The sequence below is a fragment of the Alexandromys fortis genome, unplaced genomic scaffold (assembly GCF_014885135.2).
Source record: "Alexandromys fortis isolate MF-2015 unplaced genomic scaffold, M_Fortis_MF-2015_v1.1 scaffold_33, whole genome shotgun sequence".
NCBI lineage: Eukaryota > Metazoa > Chordata > Mammalia > Rodentia > Cricetidae > Alexandromys > Alexandromys fortis.
This window is the reverse complement of record NW_026067917.1, coordinates 544,151-565,928: the sequence shown is the minus strand read 5'-3', so window position 1 is coordinate 565,928 and position 21,778 is coordinate 544,151. Positions and strand designations below refer to the sequence as shown.

General features: G+C 37.1%; 2 protein-coding genes and 1 pseudogene across 2 annotated transcripts in view; 1 reads left to right on the top strand and 2 right to left on the bottom strand.

The window, feature by feature from the left end:
* Galnt13 (polypeptide N-acetylgalactosaminyltransferase 13) overlaps positions 1-21,778 on the top strand; it is a 565,342-nt gene that overhangs the window by 309,434 nt on the left and 234,130 nt on the right. The gene's annotated exons all lie outside the window — the stretch shown is intronic.
* LOC126500264 (surfeit locus protein 6-like) lies at positions 2,562-3,790 on the bottom strand. The gene has a single exon (XM_050140006.1). It carries the CDS (start codon positions 3,738-3,740, stop codon positions 3,456-3,458), a length of 285 nt encoding a protein of 94 aa, XP_049995963.1. The 5' UTR covers positions 3,741-3,790; the 3' UTR covers positions 2,562-3,455.
* On the bottom strand, positions 2,562-4,523 carry LOC126500262 (surfeit locus protein 6-like; annotated as a pseudogene).

Sequence of the window (21,778 nt, the reverse complement as noted above, 5' to 3'; positions counted from 1 at the left end):
CGAGACCGGTTTTATCCCAGGCTTTTTCAGACCCAGGCCATCTGGCCTTGGTGAGTTCCCGATAGAACATCCCCATTGTCTCAGTGTGTGGGTGCACCCCTCGCAGTCCTGAGTTCCTTGCTCGTGCTCTCTCTCCTTCTGCTCCTGAATTGGACCTTGAGATTTCTGTCCGGTGCTCCAATGTGGGTCTCTGTCTCTGTCTCCTTTCATCGCCTGATGAAGGTTAATATTCAGGAGGATGCCTATATGTTTTTCTTTGGGTTCTCCTTCTTATTTAGCTACTCTAGGATCACTAATTATAGGCTCAATGTCCTATATTTATGGCTAGAAACCAAATATGAGTGAGTATATCCCATGTTCCTCAAAGTATGGAATATATACATATAAGAGTACTACTCAGCAGTAAAAAACAAGGACTTCTTGAATTTTGCATGCAAATGGATGGAAATAGAAAACACTATCCTGAGTGAGGCAAGTCTCTTTCTACCATTTTGCTACTGAGAATCAAGTTTAGGTCATTTACTTCATGAGGGGTGGCTTCCCCCTGTACAGGACCCTTGGAGTTCAATAGAAGATTCAATTCTAGAAATCTTGATTGCATGTGGGATATGCTCATACCTTGGTAAAGCCCATAAACCCCTTGAATTATTACTACGCATACCAATATTGAGAAAGCAATTTTTGTTCTGTTATTAAAGTGTCAATTATTATTTCACTCTAGTTAAATATAATTCATCGTGAGAAATGGATTATAATTGTGGTTGCATTTTTTAAAATGTACTTCTAGAAAAAGAATATTTCTGGCTGTGAGAAATGATACTTCAAATGTATGCACCATGAATTACCTTATAAGATATCTTGAAATATTCACATTAATGCATATATCCTTGTACATTTTCTCTACATATACACAAAAATATGCTTATGTTTGTAATATGTATTAACAAAGTACATCAATAGAGTTGGTATTTAGCTTATCAATACAGTATAAAGCATATATTTGGTGATTAAACCCTGCAGTGCTGTGAAAAGCAAGATTTTCTCTGTCCTGATGTGTGTAACTGATGAGCCTTAGTTTACTTAAAAGTGCCCTAATAATTTCCACATCGTCCACAGATAGCTTTTAGCTTAAGATATTATACAATGTGGTATTTTTTTCATGAACTACTCAGGTAAAATTATCCACTTGGTAATGTTCTAGAACGTTAGACACAATGTACTCTGGGCAGATCATTTTTGATAATGGCCTGTGAGGTCATTCTTTGTCTTGCTACCATTGTGCCAAAATGGGAATTGAAGTATTCCTCGTTGGTGATACAGTCTCAATCTCTATATTCATTCTCCCTGCCAGTATCTTAACTTACTGTCAGTTCTTTCTGGAAATAGAATTTCTCATTTGCCATTAAGGGTTCCCTGGGTTTAAAATGGCTTCAGACTTCTCAGTTCTCATATTACTATTGCACTCCTACTGATCAACAGGGTGGCTGCTTCTCTGGGCTTCCATTCTGCTTCTCAAAGCTGGCCTACATAAGTTCAGTTTAGTTTTTAGCAGTTACCTGTAGATTTGTCTGTGAGGTTTGTTTCTATCAATCCAGTAAATTTAAGGCTAATGACTATAAAGTAGATTTTTTTTCTTAGTCCTCTAGATTTAAAGATATATTGATAAAATGCGTGGTTTTATGTAAATGGACGTTTCCTGTCCGGACCATCTGGTATCAAATAAGCAACTCAGGGGCTGAATATGAATTATAAATGCCAGGCCAATAGCTCGGGCTTATTACTAACTAGCTCTTAAAACTTAAATTAACCCATTTCTATTAATCTATGTATTGCCATGTGGCTCATGGCTTTCCCTGTCCTCTAGCATGTATTGCTTTTTGGGTGCTGACTGCCTGGTGGTTCTCCCAAATCTGCTTTTCTTACCATCGTTCTCAGTCGAGCTTTCCCACCTACCTTCCTGTCCAACTACCAGGCTGTTAGCTTTTTTATGACCAATGAGCATAATACATATTCATAGTATAGAAAAGTTGTTCCACAGTAGTGAATAATATTTTTAAATATTAGGTATACTTTGAGTTAATGTTAAACATTTGACATTTTTTATTTTTTTATTTTTTTCTAGCCACATACTAATCAATATTTATTTCATTTTCATTAAGTTGATTTTATATCTTGCCACAGTTTAATTGAGATTTACACAATGAAACTGTAAGTCCATGCATTTCATAGTTTTCAAAGGAACATAGTTGTTAAGGAGCAAATTAATAATCATATATCACCAGGTAGTCATGTCTTCTTCAAGATTAAATACTATATGTATCTCTGAGTACTAAAAGCTTCTGATTGCCTTTAATAAGATGTATTTAAAGAGGTATATTTAACAATAGTTGATTTTTATTAATTTGGGGATTGATTGAAATTAATTAGGAACCTTACAACTCATTGAGTGCATTGAAAATGTGCATCGCATTGAATGCATAAATAGGTTAAAGATTTATGTTCTCATTGCTTTGATTGCTCCCGATAATGATGTAGTTCTGGGAATCTTTTTTTTTGGGGGGGGGGGAGGAAAAGGTTTATTTCATGTTAATTTCCAGGTAACAGTACATCACCAAGAGAAGTCAGGGCAAGAACCTTGAGGCAGAACTAAAAAAGGAAGAGCCATAGAGGAACATCGCTTACTGGTTTGTTCCCCATGGCCAGCTTTATCTAACCCAGGACCACGAGCCCAGAGGTGGCACTACCCACAATGAACTGGGCCCTGCCACATCATTTACCAGTAAAGGAAGTGGACCACAGACTTGCCCGCAGGCCAGTCCAGTGAGGTTGTCTCCTCAGTGAGGCTCCCTCTTCTCAGATAACTCTAGCTTATGTTAAACTGACATAAACTAGCCAGTACACCACTACTTCCCAAGCCTCTGACAGCAACTGGCTCACAGGAGGCCATGTTACCCAAGGCACACCCTGCAGATCCCAGAAAGACTCTGGGTTTTGAAGCTCTGGCCCAGAGACAGACCTAACAGGATCATATTCCCCTGAGAACTCCTGTGGGCTCCCTTCTGTTGCCAGAGACTTGTGAACACTGAAGCAGTAGTCAAGGCCTTTTGTTCTCATGGCTACCGGAAATACAGGTGGGTAGGAAGGTCAGGTGGGCAGCTCACCTCAACTGTACTACCTTGCTTCTGGAGTTTTCAGAAACATGAACACACACACACACACAGAGACAGACAGAAAGACAGACACACACCCTCACAAGACTTGGGCACAGATCCTCTTCATCCCTCCCAGGGACTGGAGGACACTGTTCTACTTAAGGACGATGGCAAAACATCCTCTTGGCACACGAATGGAGCCCTCACTATGGCTGTGTGGTGCAAGAACGCATCAGTCTCACATAGGAGACCCGCGGTCTGTCACCTAGGTGTCTGGCCAGGAATGTGGCAGGTGCAAGCTGCTCAGGAGAGGCCTGCGCGCTCCAGGTCCTGTGGCAGTATCCGGCCCTTCTTGCGGGCCTTCTGCAGCCGCCGCTCGGCCTTCGCGGCCTTCTTCTTGCGCAGGTTCTGGCGCCGCTTGTCCTGACGCTGATGCATCTTCTCTATCACGTGCTCTGAGCGCTTCTCCCACCGGCGCTGCCGCTGTGCCTTGCGCTTCTCCTTACGCTTCAAGGCTTCCCTCAGCAGTTGCTCATTGTCACGGATCTTCACACCCTCCGCCTTGTACAGCAAGTTGGTCCACTTCATCTTGGCCTCCAGTTCTTGGGCCTTGCCTGCATCCTGGTCTCACAGCTCCTCCAGCCGGCCCTGCCGCGCCTGCAGACGCTCCAGCAGCTGCCTGTAGTTCCTGCCCGTCAGTGGTGTCAGGTTCCCTTTCACCTTCTGCCGCTTCTCCTTCTTCCACTGGGGCTTGCTGGCCGGCTCCTCTTCAGTCACTTCCACCTTATTAAAGATAAGCCCTGACTCCCACGGCTCCTTGCAGGCCACATCTGGGGGTGCCTCAGCCGGCTCCTCCTTGTTCTCAGCCTTTGCAGCCTTCTCCTTTGCTCGAAGCTCCTTCCGCTTCCTCTTCTTCCGTTCCCTCTCCTGTTTCCTCCGCTGTCTTTTCTCTAGGGTGGCAGCTGACAGCTCCTTGGTGCTACCCTGGCCCCGGGCCAGCTGCATCTTCTCATGCAGCCGCTGGCGCAGGAAATCCAGTGCAAAGACAGAGTCAGGTGCTGTGGCTTGGCCATCTTTAGGAGACTCCAGGGAGCTGGAGTTCTTCTCTTGTTTGGATTCCATTGGCTTCTTAGCCCTAGACGAGGTGGGAGCTGTCTTCCCTGGGGCCTTAGTCTTGTGCTCTGCAGTTTTCTGTTCCTGGTCCCGAGATTTCTTCTGTGTTTTCTTCCTTTTCTTTTTGGGGGGCCCAGCAGCTTCCAAGCGTTTTGTTCTGACAGCCCACTTGCTCCCCTGCCGCTCGGGGCCAGGCTGTGTGCAGATCTTCTTGGCCAAGTCCTGCAGATACGCATCCTTGGCTTGCAGAGAGGTCATGGTTGGAGGCCACGCTAGGAGGTTCCGCGGTCCAGAGCTCCGCCGGAAGCCTAGTTCTGGGAATCTTAAGGTTGAATCAGTTGCTTCATATACTCATAATTCACTAGTCTGTGGTCTCTTACATCTCATTCGGACAGAGGAAAAGAAGTATTTTCCAGCTTTCTTAAGTGAGACTCATCTTTTGTACTGAGTCTTGTAAGTATTAATAAAAATATCTTTTGTCTATCTTTTATTACTTTCCTCCAAGCTTCATATTATCTTATGATTGTCTTATTAAAGTACAATGTCTGATGTGGAGTCTCAAGTCAATTCCAGGATTTAATATGACTACATATTATGATGAAATTTTATTTTAATTAAATTTAAAAACCTGTTAACCTTGATAACAAGGTGTTCTTAGTTCAGTCCTCAGATCACTTATGAAAAACCAAACCTAATGCCTTGGAGTCCAACTATGAAGTTGGAAGAAACAGGCAGATTTGGATGCTGAGTGACCATCCAGCCTAGCCTTCTTAGAGAACTCTGGATCAGTGAGAGACTATTTCCAAAACCAGATGCACAGCACCTGGTGCTCAAAACATAAGCTTGTTCTCTGCACCAACACACGGACAATTGAATATCCATATACTCACATGCACATGCATGTACACAACTCTACACACTCACAAACCAATATAGGTTTCACAATGAGTTTGTATTTACTAATTTGGTTCATGTGTTTTCATTATTCTGAATGGGACAGTTGCCACATTTCGTGCATAATTCCAGTTTTCATATACCTAACATTACTTTGCAAGTATTTGCCATGCGTAATCTCTAGCTTCTTTAGTTGACAAGAATCCACAGTGAACAAGATATTTGTCTTTTATTCACGGTCCTGTGAATGTGTTTAGTTATTGAAAGCAGAACCTGTTTACAACTCTTACTTATTTCAATCTGCATTCCTTATCTGAATAGCTGTAATAAAACAGGACAAAACAGATTTTGATGGGCAGTTTCATTCTAGGCCCATCTGTTCATCTTTGCTGGAAAGCAGAAACCTAGACTTAATTGTTCCATGCTTGTCGAGCTACTTAAATGTAAAACATGGTGATGAGAAGAACACGGTTTCTCATTTGCTTTTATTTCTACCACTGGTCTTTAGACATCTCTTCATCTTCCTTTCACAGAGGACAATAGTCACACTGATCTTGCCAATGATAGCCAAGATGTGGTTGGAAAAGAACAGGGCTCCTTTTCTATGTGATTTTGAAGCACAATGTCAGTATGTTCGTGTCTAGACTGTACTCCACAATGTTGGAGATTCAAACGTTTAGAGAGACTGTGTTTGTGCTCCAGGTTAAAATGGCCAGGGTGAAATATATGAAGTGAGAGTGTGGCTGTGAGTGAGCAGGTGGTCAGCTTAATACCAGAACTGATCACAGTTTAGGAAATAAGGCTGGTTCTGGCAGCCATGTTACTGTGAGCTGCAGTTCAGCAATTATAGGGTTCCTGGGATTGAAAGATCATGCAACTGTTGACAATGACCTTGGTCTTGGGAACTGAAAGGAAGCAAAGGTAAGACATAGCTGTCCCTTTAATTTTCTGAATACATTCATCAGATTTGCTTCATTTGAGTAAAATACAAAGCAAAGCAATCTTTTTGTGATCCAGGGGTCATGAATTCATCCTCCAGGATGGCCTTGCACATCTTATAATATTTCATATGAATGTAAACATAATTACTGGACAGTAAATAAAGATTTTCCTTCCCCATTGATTACTTAGTGCAAGTTGTGAGAAGCATTGATCTGTACAAAGCTTAGCTTAAAACAGAGCAGATGGGTACGTAAAGGTTTACTCAAAATCAATATGAATTAGATTTCTACTCCCAAACAAAATTAATTATAAGTTAGAATGACTATTTTCTTTTACTTAACGTGGTAGAATGTTGTCTACAGCAATCTGTTACATTAGATTGAATGAAAACATGGCCATAGATCCGGAAAAAAAAAACCACAAAAGGTGTTCTGAAGGAAATGTATTTTGATGAGTGTAGATATAAATATGAGGAAGAGACCTGGCCAGTCGTCCTTATCAACTTAGACCATGAAACCTAATATGGACAAGTTCAACAGAGCCACCATATTCAGGCTGTTTCAGCATTGCCAGGGCCTAAATTTCATTTAAATAAAAAAACTCTTTTCATATATAAATATCCTGTGTAGGGACCATATTTTGTTCCTAAAAGTATAGTTAATTAAAATGAACTTCTGAGAAAATGTGAGTAATAAGAAAGGTGATTGTGGTATTTTGTGTTACTTGCTGTTACAGTGTTTGCCCTTCTTTCTTGATTGGGTGTTTGCAGAGATTTGTGCATATGCTACCCTAGTTTACTTCTGCCCCCTCTAAACATAACAGTGTTGATTGGATGACTTCAGTTAAGGGGAGATTACTAACATTTATGTCCTTGTGTATGGCTCTTGCTTACAATGTAAAGAAAATGACAGTCCATGTACAATTCAATTAGTTCTATATTCAGGTTTCTTTACTTTGACATGAATACAGTATAAATATTCATGTTCCTGGATATTTAGCAATAGGAAGCATTTTGCTTAACACCTCTGCTAATGAGAGTTACATATTTGGAAAGACCAGACACCAGAGGATGAAACAATGGAGGTGTAATAGCTAGGATTTTACCTTTAAAAAGTAATATTTTATTGAAGATGTAAAAACATTCTAAAATGATTATGAGATTTCATAATTCAACTTAAAATTGTCATTAGATGGTTGTGTTTAATATGTCATGTCTATATGCACATTGATCATAATTTGTCATGGTGCACCTGTATGGCTTTCAATACTTCTCAAAAGTCCATTATAATAAATAAGACTATTGAAGAACCCTTTATTGAACTCATTTGTATATGTTTGTGGGTGTCTTTCCTCTTCATTTGCTTTCATATTATTAAACAGCTAGGCATGATAGATTTGGTCTATAATCCCCATACTTCAAAGACTCAAACAGATGGATTCATACTAAGACAATATCACAAGTTTATTTTTTAAAAAGTATTTTATTTTGATTCCGGTTGTTGAAGCCAACAATAAACCTTTACAGTTTTACTTTAAGGATATATTAACTCTCCAGCTCTCTGTCAGAACTTAGAATGGACCTTCATCATCTCTCAAATCCATCATATACAACATTGGTGAATTATATTGAGGACATTATGCTGATTGGACCAAGTGAGCAGGAGGGATCATTCTCTTTGAACATACTGATAACACATTTGCACATAAGAGGATGGGAAATAAATATAACCAAAATTTAAGGATCATCTACCTCAGTGAGATTCTTAGGAGTCCGGTGATGTGGGCCATACAGAGATATTTCTTTAAAGATGAAAGATAAGTTAGTACATCTGTCCCCTCCCATCGTCAGGAAAGAAGTACAACATTTAGTGGACCTATTTGGATTCTGGAGACAATCCATTCCTCACTTGAGTTTGTTACTTCAACCCATATAAACAAGTGACACAGATATCTGCTAGCTTTGTATAATGCCTGGAACAAGAGATCAGCAGTTCCAGGCTGATGTGAAGTCTGCTCTATCAATTGGACCATATTAATCAATAAGTCCTGTGGTATTTGAGCTGTTAGTGGCAGATAGTGGCAGATATTTGGAACCCTTGCCAGTGTTCTGTAGATGATTTATAGAGCAGACCATTGAGCTTTTGGAGAAATGCTCTAATATCCATTGCATACAAATATTCTTCCTTTAAAAGTCAGCTCTTGGCCTGCTATTGGGCCTTAATGGAAACTGAAGTTTCACAATGGGCCACCAAGTTACCATGTGATGTGAGCTGCCCATCATGAGTTGGATGATACTAATCCACCAAGTCTTAAAGTAAAATGTGCATAGCAATAATCCATTATCAATGGGGAAGTATTATATACATGATCAAGCCTAAGCAGGTCCTGAAAACACAAGTCCAAATGTCTATTATTTTTACTAAAGTTGCATTGTCATCTACTGCCAAGGATGTGCCTATAGTCTTATTGAGTGTTCCCCACCATGGGTTGATTGAGGAAGAGAAGACTATGGGCTAGTTAATGGTAGTTCTCCACATTATGAAAGCACCAACCAAGCTGGGTGGTGGTGGTGCATGCATACCTTTAATACCAGCACTCAGAAAGAAGAAATAGATAGATCTCTGTGAGTTCAAGGCCAGCATGGTCTATAAGAGCTGCAGTTGGAAGATCCGCTTTTAATCTCTATCTTGAGGCAGGAATACACAATTTAATGCAGATCATTTGAACTGGGAAAAGGTGCGCCTTTAATATGCATCTTGAAGATGGTATACTTACCAGACAGGGGAGATGTGTGGAGACCATGATGACCAAGGTGGTTTTTCTAGAACAAGGTTTACTATTGCACTTTGGATGTATTCTTATAATATGCTTTTATAGCATGACATAGAATAAATTTTATCTTCAACTTGATAGCTTTGCATTCTCTCCACATTCTCCCCATCTTTCTCCCCTTTCTTGCAACTCTCTCATTCATTTTTTTTCTCTCTCTCCTTCCCTCTTTTTCTCTTTTCCTGTCCTTTCCTTTACCTGTTCTCTCTATCTCGCCCTAACTTTCGTTTTCCCTCCATGTGAGAGCCACTTCAACATATTGACCTGTGACAAAGTGGAGAAGCCCTTATTGATCCCATTCTCCACTACCCAGTATCTATCAGCCTCGAAGCTCTCTCTGAATGCCAGCTGCAATTTGATTTAACAGAGAAAAAGATAGGGAGACGATCTGGTAAATCCCGCCGTGTTACTCCCTAAAGATTTGTGCTGAAATACTTAGGCAGTTTGAGACAGCATTGGATGGTTTCTTTGAGGCAAAAGCTCACTGCTGCATTTAGCAAAGAATAAATCATCTTTAAAATACTGTTTGCAAGTGGCCAGGTAGAATTAACATTAACAAAGAAAACCTGTCCTTCCCTAGCTTTTCCATTTTCTGGGATGGAGACTATGCATTTCAGGGTTGTCGTTTAAATCCCCTTATTGTATTGAATTCATAAAGTAAGTCCTCACAAACTCAGACTTAATTCATGGGTAAACATATAAACTCATTTTTGAGGGCCCATATTTCTCTGCACAACCTTTGATGTTCCATTGTTCTCTACTATGTTAGTTTCGAATTTGCCCTATTGAGAGTCTGTTTGTCTCAATGTTATGACTCTCTGGGGTTTGCTAAATTTTTTATGAACCCACTTAAAGTTTCTAAGTCTAGCTACTGTTGTATTACCTCAGTTTAGTTAAAATGCAATCAGCTTGATAAGCCAGATGTGTGCTTTTCCCATCATCCCACTCCTGTTTAAACCATACCTCTGTAGTCATTACTGTCTTCCTATTAGGGCTGAAATGTTCCCAAGCCTTGGCTTGTCTCCAGCCTTTTGGAATATCACTCTGAATTATGCCTGTAATACTTGCTGTATTTTTGAAGGGTAAATATCTTGTCCATTTATTCTACGGATTTCCATGAAGGACCTAGTGAGTGTTCTGCCAGCTATTGTTATCTTGCTCAATCCATCAGCTAATTGCAGGACCTCTTCTTTTAAAGTGGCAATTTTGTTACAATCACTATTCCGCACACTCTGACCCATTATTTGTACTCTGACCCATTATGGTAATGAAAGAAAATTAAACACACTCCAAAACATATAGCAAAGAGCACTGTGATGAAATAAAATATTATATCTTTAGCCTGAAACTTAAATATGGGCTAATTCTTTGTCTGGGGAGAGTTTTAATGTAAAGCTCTTTGGAAACAGATATAATGGATAAAGACGTTATCCAAACAGAAGTCTTAAATTGACTCCCTAGCCTGTGCCTTCCATGTGTTTATGTGATTGTGTTTTTAAGTCAATGTCTTTATTCACCTGAAAATATCACCCTAGTGCTTTATCTCATCTACAAAGGAAACACAGTCAAGCTCTGCTCAGTGGTTGGCATAAATGTTTCAATTCCTGTAAAACCACTGAAAGAAACTAAGATAGGAGAATAAAAGTGAGATATTCTCATTCTTGTGCCTCTAAATAATTCTTCTTTATATATAAGGCAAATAAGATCTATCGTTTTTGAGCTGAAAATTATATAAGCTAAGAATTGTATGATTATATATGGAATGAAATGCAGTGAAAAGTACACGATACTGAGCAAAGCTATAATAATGTATCTTTGGGGAATTCAAATTATGTCGTAATACCTATTTGTAGTCAATTAAGAATGCCTTGAAATAAAAAATAGCTTATAAATTACAATTATTGAAAGAGAATTTCTAATTGTATCTCATAGACTTAAAATAGAAATTAATTTTCAATTAACCATATTTTAGGAAGTAGTATCACAGCACAGATTCCTTGTCATCCAGAACACATTTAATCAAATTTTATAAGGCATTAACATATAACTCAGTGTTACACTGTGTCAAAAATCTTCAAATTCCAATGGTTATAGAACATTAATTTTAGTCACCCAAGGATTAAAGTCACATTTCCAGTAAATTATGTTAAGATTGATGACAGTGAAAAGGACAGAAAGTTAACCACCTTTAGAACTGTCTTGTATCCAATAATATTTGTAAATCAGGCCAAATTTAGAAGGCTTTCTTCTGGTTTCTATGAGGGACTTTATGTTTCAGTACCACTCTGGTTTGTATTTTGGATATTGTTATAACTTCAAAATTTTTCTTCTGCTTAGGATTGTTTTTGCTAGCTGTGAACTTGTGACTTTTATATTAAGTAAAGGATTATTTCTAATTTTGTGGGGAATTGCTAGACTTGTCATGCAGACTGTATTACATTTATAAATTTCTCTTATTATGACCACATTGTCACAATATTAATTGTGCCCTGCATGTACATGACCCCTTTATGTTCTAGTATATTCTTCATTTTATTAAGTATTTTGAAGATGCCACAGAACATGTCTTTAACATCCTCTGCTGTTTATCATATATATGTGTGTGTATATATGTATATATACATATACATATATATATATATATATATATAATTCTCTCTCACTCTCTCACACACACCCATGATTGTTATAGCTCATTATTAAACTTAGTGAATTATTTCTGTACATTTGATTCATAGCTTTCCATAACATACAATATGAAGATTATTCAGAATATATAAAATAATCATAAATTTGAAATTTATGCCATTCTTGTGTGCCTTGTTCATGGTGTCTTTTAACTGTCAGTCACTAAGACAGAAGCTGGTACTAGGGACACAGGTATTGCTGTGATAGGCCTGGCCTGGTGTTTGGAGGAATATTGAATATTTTAGGAATGTGAAAGGAAAAAGTGATTGAATGTTTTATGCATGATTTAATGAGTCATCCTTGTAGAAACTGGAAGACTGTTTTTGCTGAGAGCAATGTGAACTGTCAGGGACTAATTCAAGATGTTTCAGAGGGAAGGTATATTATCAGTTGGCATAGAGACCATTTTTATGACATTTTGGCAATGAACGTGCCTGGTTTTCACCCTGGTCTTAAAAATCTGCCTGGGGCTAAACTGAAGACTCTTGGACTACTATTGGCAAAGGAAATGTCAAGACAACATAGAATTGACTTTCTTGAGACATAGTTATTAGTGATCAACTTTTTGGGGAATTTACAATGAAAATGAACAAGCAGGAAAAAGAGAAATATAAAATTTACAGTTTGAGGATCTAAAAGAACCAGGACACATAACATTGAAGCAAAGTCCTGTGTCTGAGCATGTAAAATGCTCAATGGAAGTCCTGGGAGTAAATGAAATAAGCAGAGTGCTAGCTTCAGGGTGAGACTCCACCCAGCTCACCCTGCATCCTGTGAAAGGAAAAGACCCTAGATATTCCCTAGACCTAAACAAAATTGATAATCTTATGCAAATTCAATTCAAGGAGGGACAAAATTTCCAGCCTCAGCAAGCAGAACTTGACAGTTTTATCTATGTTCTTCTGATTTTCAGAATTCTGAAGGATACAAGAAAGGAGTTATGGAATCATCCTCAAAAATTAAGTAAAATCCCTAAGGCTAAGTGTATGGCAAGGGAGTCCTTGCTTATAGGCTTTGGGGGGGGGGCATTGTGTGAAGCTATTAAGGTAAAGCCTGGATTGTGTTGCAGACTTCAAGATGTTGGAGATCATTTTGGGTCATGGGATGTTTGTTGATGCCCAAAAATGTCAGCCTATTTCTTCCTTGTCTGAAGGCCAGAGAAATTTAGCTTGCTCAAAGTTGTTAACAAGTGTGGCTACACACTCTGACCTAATTGTGTTTTGGACATTAAGATGGCCCATACAGTTAGAACCACTCCACCCTGACCAAAGGTCAAAGTATACTGGCATATCTCTGCTCCTTCTTTTGAATTATGAGGTTTGATGTAGAGTGACTGCCTTCAGGATCCTTGGTCTAGAGTGGGTTCACTGCCTAAACAACGGAATGATTTTCTGATGAGTTAATTGTTTGATGTCTCAAAGTATTGAAGTCTTACTACAGACTTCTTAGTTCACAGGACCTTCTGGAACCTTGCATGCCCTTATTAAACAGCAAAAGGCAAATACCACCTTCAGTGACCATGGACGACACTGAAGAATATCTCTAGGTACCAACCAAATGAGTTCTCTATCATTTTTGATCAATAACTCAAGTAAAATTTTATCCTTCTCATAGATCGCTGATGCAGTTTGACAGCATAGAGGTTTTGTCATTTAAAAGGACAGCCTCACCAAACAAATTTCAATTAGATATTCTCTCTCCCGCTGCATTTCATAGTCTTAAAGATACTTTTCATTATGCAAAAATATCTGTCACAATCATTCTGCTGCTCTTTAAGACTTATGTTTTCACAAATCCAAAAATTTCTTGTGAGTTCCTGGGAGCTGAATTAAATAATCCCCCTTCAAAAGGTCAGAAACACCCTTCTCAATTCCCTGTTCCTAAAAATTTTCTTTCCTAAATTTAACTTTGTTTTCTGTTCTGCCAATATCTTAAACATGTATAAGAGACACCAGATATTTCCATACCACATACACCAGATAGGAGCAAAGAGACCAGCTACCCCAGGATGTGACAAGCACCCAACTTTCTCAGGTTCCCCTCCCAAGATGATGCCCACAAATACACAGGAAAGAGTCTTGAGAATCCACCATCCCAATTCCTTTAACCCTTTTGTGTCTAACCTTTCACCTTTTTAGTATAAAAAAGAGATGGGAATGCAATGGTCTGTCCTGTCCCTTTAAGAGGCAAGCCCCACCTACTTTTTCCCCCATCCACTGAGACAATCAGATCTTCCTTCTGTTTCCAACCTGAGCTGTTTCTTTTCCTTCTCTCTCCTGAACTCTCCTGAAGAGGTAGCTTCTCCTCTCCTTTCTCTTCTCCTTTTCTGTCTCTATCTCTCTGCCCCTTTCCCTCCCTCCCCTTTCACTTTCCTTCCACAACCCACTAAATAAATATCCACTTTATCTGCATGGCATGCCTATTTGTATCCTTCTCCCAACTGCCATGGCTCCTCATGAGACCAGCTGCCCTTCATGGCCCACTGTGAACTCCCACTTGCTGCTATCCTAAACTACCAGCAGTGGCCTGTTGCCACCCCTCAGGGTACTGTACCATTTTACAGCTGCCCTTGTGACCCACCTTGGTCTTCCACTCAGGGAATTGTGCAGCATTTTATCTAAACTATTACAGTAATCATGACTCTTAGTCTCTGTGTCACATACAAGCAAGTTCTCATCTGTGTAAAATGCTGGATTTTTGTGCAGTGCTTTTTAAATAAACATCTATTCCACTTATGAAAAAATACAACTAAATGTCACTTTACAAACCACTAGATAGTTTAAATTAACATCATTTAATTCATGTATGCAATATACAACTAAACTTAATTGGTGAGATTTCCCTTTAATTCTCAACTGCACTAATTCAAAATGTGCTCTAGAAAGAGCAGGCTTTCTAGAGACTCTATCATTTATTATAATCCTAAAGAACTCTTATCAAATATACTATCCCATTAGCTTCATTGGATATAAAAATGGACATAGATTTTACTTAATTGAGTCATTGTTAATGGTTAGATATAATTAGTGTTTACACTAATCTTCCAAACCATAAGAGAAAGTCTAAACAAAATATAGAATGCAGTTTTACCCCTAGTAAAGAACAAAGAAAAAATACTATGCTTTGTGCATAAATGGCAAAAGGTTTAAAGAAAGGATGGTTTACTTTGATCTTATGTTAAAAATATTTCATTTATATCACAACTCATTCACTTATAGTATTAATAATACACATAACAAGTTGATTTAAAAGGAAAGTTTCTCAATAAAATTGATATTGAATAAGCAAAACCAGTATTTATTTAATAAAGGAATATATGGTTTTGTGATGAAATTGTTTTGTAGAGGAACTAATATATCATTTTGACAAAAATGTAGAAAAACATCTTCTGTTGGTTTTAAATGGAGCAAATGAAAATATCCAAAGATAAAGATTACATTGTCTGTTTTAGTTCTATATTGTTTTGCTGCATTTTCTGAAATGTCTTTATAAAATAATATTCCTTTTTTGCAACCATATCTTCTGTAGGGTACTTTAACATCAAGAACAATGAGTATTTTCTTCCAGAGAAAGCTTATCTTTCACCAGCCTTATTAAGAGACCTTGATAGCCAGGGGTGGTAGCACCTGCCTTCAACCCCATCCATCACTAGGGAGGCATGGGCAGGTGGAAGTCCTTGAGTTCAAGGCCAAAATGGTCTACAAGAAAAAGTTCCAAAACAGGCTCCAAAGCTAAAGAGAAACCCTGTTTCAACAAAATCAAAGAGATAGATAGATAGATAGATAGATAGATAGATAGATAGATAGATAGATAGATAGAGCTTGATCTAAATTCCTTTATGTGAAATCAATGTTACTGTCCAACATTGGTACTTTTATTCCTTGCAATAGCACACTTAAGAATTAAATGTCATTGATGATAAGGTCAGTTGTTTTTGTCTATAATTTTCCTTAAGTAATAATATATTAAATATTTTCTAGTTTGTAAATTACTTAAATGCACTTATAGCATTCTATTGACTCATGCCAAAAACGCTATAGAAATTAGTGGTATATTATAATCAAGGTTATATTTCTTTATTTTCTTCAAATGTAATCTTCAAGGGTGTTCAGATACAGAGATGAGCTCGTCTGATATTCATACTTTAAAAACCTTATGATTCCTTATTTCTTCAAATAAACTTTGGCGATATATTGTAAATCATACATTTCAAAACTAGCATATATGCATATATTTATGTCTGAGTATGACAATGTCTCTCTATGTAGTTAATAATTATTTAATTTCTTCATATGAATGATTTAAGTAATGCACAACAAAGCCTCATGCATAAACTAAGTCTTATTCACTTCCTCAAAGCGGTTGATTGACAGAACATGCTAGGAACAATTAAATCAACAGAGCTTTCTGTTTTACACTAACCTCAAGTACTAAGTTAAATTATTAAGGCAAATCAAAAACAGCTCCAAGATAGCACACATTTACAAAATATGTCATTTGGGTTGAGACTTCTATACAATGCTAACCATGTGAGAATTATCACTAATGAACCAGCAGTATAAGTCCATGAATATGTCAGGAATTAATGCATAAAGCTGATTTGGAATTAAACACTCACTGATACATGAACAGAAGCTTTAGGGGAAGGAGAAGAAAGGTATAAATTTATATTTTTTTGTAGAAAGTCAAGTTTCAGATAGGATTGTTGTGAATTACTCAATCACAGGATGTCTAAGAACATCAATCATGCAAGGAGATTTGACCAGATTTTTGTGGTATAAATAAAGATGTACAATAGAGAACTCTTTCATACCGGGTGAGATGATGGACTTTCGTTGTTTCTACCTTTAAAATTTTTATAAATTTTATTATTTATTCTTTAAAAATCTGTCTTTTCTCATTTTACATACGAATCCCAGTTTCTACTTTCTAACATCCTTCCATATTCTTTCTACCTGTCCTCCAATCCCACTCCTCAGAGAGGATAAGTTTTCCTATGGGAAAGTCAATGAAGTCTAGCACATTGCTTTGAGGCAGTACCAAGACCCTCTCCACTAAACCTAGGCTGAGCAAGGTGTCCCTCCAAAGAGAATGGGTTTCAAAAAAGCCAGAATAAGCAGTAGGAATAAATCCTGGTCCCACTGCCAGCAGCCCCACAGTCTGCCCCCGCCCAATGATGGTCACCCACATTCAGAGCACCTACTTTGGTCCTATGCTGGTTCTCCTATTGTCTATTCAGAGTCAATGAGCTCACATTAGCTCAGGTAAACTGAGTGTGTATCATCATCATGGTCTTGACCCCTTTGATCATATTATGACTTCTTCCTCTCTTTTGGAGCTTAGCCCAGTGTTTTGCTCTGGATCTCTGTAACTGCTTCCATTGGTTGCTGGATGAAGATTCTGTGGTGATATTTAAGATAGTAAGTATTTTGGGCAGCCTCTCCACTATTACTTGGGGTCTTACTGGGGTCATTCTTGTAGATTTCCAGGAATTTCTCTAGTGCCAAGTTTCTTGCTAGTCCCACAATGGCTCCTTCAATGAAGACATCTCCTTCCTTCCTCCATCTCGACTATTTCATTCCCTCAAGTTCTCCTTCCACCTCCTCTTCACCTGTCCTCCTCTCCTTCTGCCCTCCATTCTCTATACTCTATACTGCCCACCTCTACACTGGCAATTTTTCTCAGGAGATCTTGTCTGTTTTCCTTTCTAGGATCCATGTATGTTTCTCTTAGGGTTTTCCTTGTTACCTAGTTTCTCTGGAATCCAGGACTACAGACTCATTATCCTTTGCTTTCTGTCTAATATCCAGTTATGTGTGAGTACATACCATGCTTGTCTTTTTTAATCTGGGTTACCTTATTCAGGATGGGTTTTTTAGTTCCATTCATTTGGATGCAAATTTCAAGACGTCATTATGTTTTACTGCTGAGCACTACTCCCATTGTGTAAATGTTGCACATTTTCTTTATCAATTCTTATAGTTTGATTGAGCATCCTTTAGATATATGCCCAATGATGAAGTGCACTTCTTTTTAAAAATGAAATTCCAACAATGAGTTAGAAATAGACTTTATTATTTAAATAAGGAATGTGTTATGCTATACAAAATTTTGGCATAATCCATAAACAAAATGATGTAAGGTAAGTGGTTTAAAGTTAAGTGTTATCATTCTAAAGTAGCTAGTAGGAAACTTTTATGTGAGTGAAGCACTATTAGTCCACTCTTTTATTTTGGAGCCTGCTAGTAAAAAAAATGATAATAAATAATACAAAATACAAAGAATTAAGAAAAAAATAGATGTCAGCAAATCATTCATAAATGAGACAGACAGCATTAAATATAGTGAGTTAATCACTAATTAATATGAGTATGTACGTGTGTGTGCATGTTCCTGAGCATGTGTGTGTGTTTTAAATCTTCCCATACCACAATCAAAAAGCATCATAAAGATGCTATCTGCTATCATTAAACAACAAATTCTTAAAAAATATAGCAGATCTCTTAATTTTCATTTTTCTTTAATCTTAAGAGTCTTTTTGTTTTAAAAATATGAAATAATTATATATCTGGCCTTTCCATACCCATAGTTCTATGCTCTCACTTTTTCTATTGAAGGTATAAGTAGAATAGTGAGAAGCAAGTCCCCTGGAAGATAAGTGATTCAATTATATTCTTTAAAAATTAAGACTATGTTTATGTCCTTGTAAATTCCTATATTGAAATAAGGGTATGGAGAGAAGATGGAGTATTTTTAATTATAAACATGAATTAAGGGTTGTCTAAAGAACACTTTATAAAATAAAGTTATTTAAGGATAAAAACATTTGTTCTGCAGTGGTTCTCAACCACTGAGACTGAGACCCTTTAATATAGTACCTTATACTCTGATGAACACAAGCCATAAAATAATTTCATTGCTACTTTATAACTATAATTTTACTACTATTATTAATGGTAATGTAACTATCTGTATTTTTCTGGTGATCTTAGATTGTACCTGTAAAAGGGTCATTCAACCAACAAAAGGATCATGATGTACAGGTTGAGAACCTGTTATAGAGAATGGGAATACTGGATGAAAACTTAGTTCAAGTTAAGTATGATGATTTATGACAATACTGATTCTCACAAGATTTTCAAATTTTTGATTAAAATTCACCAGTAGTTGATTAATTAAAAAGTAAACCATTCAGTGGGTCATAAATACAAACAAGAAATGTTTCAACTGGCCCGAAAATTGATTTTGAGAGGTGGGATCATTTTCTGGAGTAAAAAGTTTTTATTTAAATATTTCCAATGAATTCAATTTAATTGAAGAAAAATCCAGTGGGTAATAAAATGTGAGAAACATATGAAAAATCCTTGTGGATCAAATAAAAGTCAATGTCCAAGGTGTACTTTCATGTATTATTAACACTTTTATGTAAAGAAAAACCTATGTGAATATTCCTTTTCCTTGATGTTTAACTACGAGCTTCTTTTCATAGGAAGTCAGACAGTATAAAGGTGATTATTATTAAGACAAAGTTTCTCATGACACAAAAGCTCCTGGTATAGTACTGAACCCTTGGGACAGAGGTGAAACTACATGCAGATCAATCTTTCTCTTAAAATACTGTGGGGGAAAATGATGCCGGAGGAAAGCCATTATACTATGAATGGTATTGAGGCAGATGACTCCCAATTATTGCTATCATTATTGGTAGAATGAAATGAAATATTTATAATACTTCTAATTATGATATAATTATATAGTTGCCCTTTCTTATCTCCCTCCATACTTTCCTGTATATCCTCTCATGCTCTCTTTCAAAGTCATGGCCTCTTTTATCATTTACTGCTTTTACATCTATTTATGTAGATGTAAAAAATATACATTCCTAAAAAACACCCTGCTCAGCCTGTGTAATGTCACTTGCATATTTTTATGCCTGTTTTCAGAACTTTTTATTGGTTATTGGATAGCAATTGATGTGCTCTTCCCTGGTGATGCCTATTTCTCTCCCTCTCAGCATTCCTTACTTACTTGTAGTTCTTTGTCTAATCCTCCTGAGTTTTCCCTTATCTATGTTAGGAGGGTTTTCCCTCGTATAGTATCTACTGGTGTTGTCCTTGTTCCACTCATGTTTGACCAGTCATATTACTGAGGCTTTATGGGTGTACCTTCTGTCTTTACTTAAAGACACAAGCTTATACGAAGCCTCCTATTCTTCTGGTTCTTACAATCTTTCTAACTTCTTCCACATTTCCCTGAGCTTTGGATAAATAAGATATTTTATACAGATATCACTAACAAATGTGCTTCATCATTCAAAATTATGACTAATTGGTTGTTTTCTGTAATTCTTTGCTCCATCTGTTGTATAGAGAAGTTATCTTGATGAGGGGGGTGAGAACTACATTTATCAACAGGTAAAAGAACACATGTCTAGCTTTCATTGTACCAGATTCCATGCAATCTTCTAAGAGAGAGAGAAGTAACCAACAACCCTACCAAGCTATGATACTTATGAACCAAAATAATGACATCATAGCACAAAACGCCTAATGCGCAGTAATGACACATGTAGCTTTGTGGTAACCAATAGCTTTCCAATTGGTATTAAGGCATACTCAACAATAACAAAGTCATATCTGGTATTTGAAATTTAGTCATCTACCCAGGGAGAGTGAATTCGTGGATCTTGGTGGAGAATCTAAAACCACTACTTTATTAAATCATAAGTTTTTAATGATCAGACATATTACCCAGTCAGAGGAAAAAAGTTGTATAGAGTTGGCCTGGAATAGAGATAAAGTAAACCCTAGCTTATGAAATAGGATTATCAACTTTAAATATTTCTTCTAATCATTGTCTTGTTATTAGATTGCATATATTATTTGATTTTTATTTGCCTCAGTTTTCTCCTTAGTAAAAGGGGTTTAATACCTGCATCATCATCTATTGTTGGAATAGGCCCTGTGGCAGATTAAACTCTCCATAAATATCAACTCCTTTTATCCCCACCTCTGTTTAACATCCTACAAACTGTCTGTCAGTCATAAGAGATTCTAGGAGAAACAAATACTGATAAGTCACCATTCACTTCTGTTTCCTTCAGCCAGTTTTTATTTTACACCACAAATTATTGGTAAATATTTTCTTGTATTTTAAAATTGTAAAGCACCTATTATACACTATGAGTTGGTTAAGTTAATTTCCTTGATGGTTGTAATTAACATCTTCAGGACATAAAGATTCCTTGGGTATCTGTAAATACATGAAATATAATTCATTTTAGCTGATATTAAATATCTCAGTGATCCACAAAGGAACTTTGGGGAAAGCCTCATGAAACTTTGAATGTACATAGAATATGGAAAAATACTGGAGCAATTCTGCTCATTCATGTGTAGGCTTGAATAGAATTTTTTCCTTAGGACCTTCTGTTTTCTTTACTGAAATTAACAATAGCCATACAACGCTCCTATCTAAACAGTGTCACCACTTGAAAAAGTAAGTACAAACAGACATCTCTTTTTCCTTATTGTGACGTCCCTATGTCAACTTTATGTCTATACTTCAAGTCCCAGGAATCTTTCATAAACAAGAGGAGAGAGGATATCTGAATTTTAATTATGCATTCCAGATGTTTTTGAATCATTATACATTTATATATAAAGTCATGACTGTGTGCCAGGTATTCTGCTAGAAACATCACAGTTAACAGGTCAGATAGAATCTCGCTCTCTTAGAATCTAACTGTAGTGGTATATATGAATAACTGAGAAATGATAGACCATAAAATTTTAAAGGTATATAACTGATGCTTGGAAAATAAAGTAGGGTTCGAAAATTATAGGAAGAAGATTGCTGCTTATGACCAAACAGTTCAGAAAGGCTTCTTTGAAAAGGTGGCATTTGCAGTCATGTATGACTTTTAGAGTTTTCAAATCATAAGATTTGGCTATGCTTGACATTTCTGAAGAGAGAAATGAAAACTGTATTAAATCTCTTTATGCTACCATAACAAAGTACCATAGACTTGGTAGGTTAAACAAGAGCAATTTATTCTCTAAGTCTAAGATTGAAATGTTCAAGGTAGATTTTATTTGTTGGCATTTCCTTGTGTTTATAGGCTTTTCACAATGTACTTACAAGAATTATTATTCAATATA

What these genes read in the sequence shown, in the direction of transcription:
- LOC126500264 (XM_050140006.1), bottom strand. Translation starts at nt 3,740, where the DNA reads ATGAAGTGGACCAACTTGCTGTACAAGGCGGAGGGTGTGAAGATCCGT.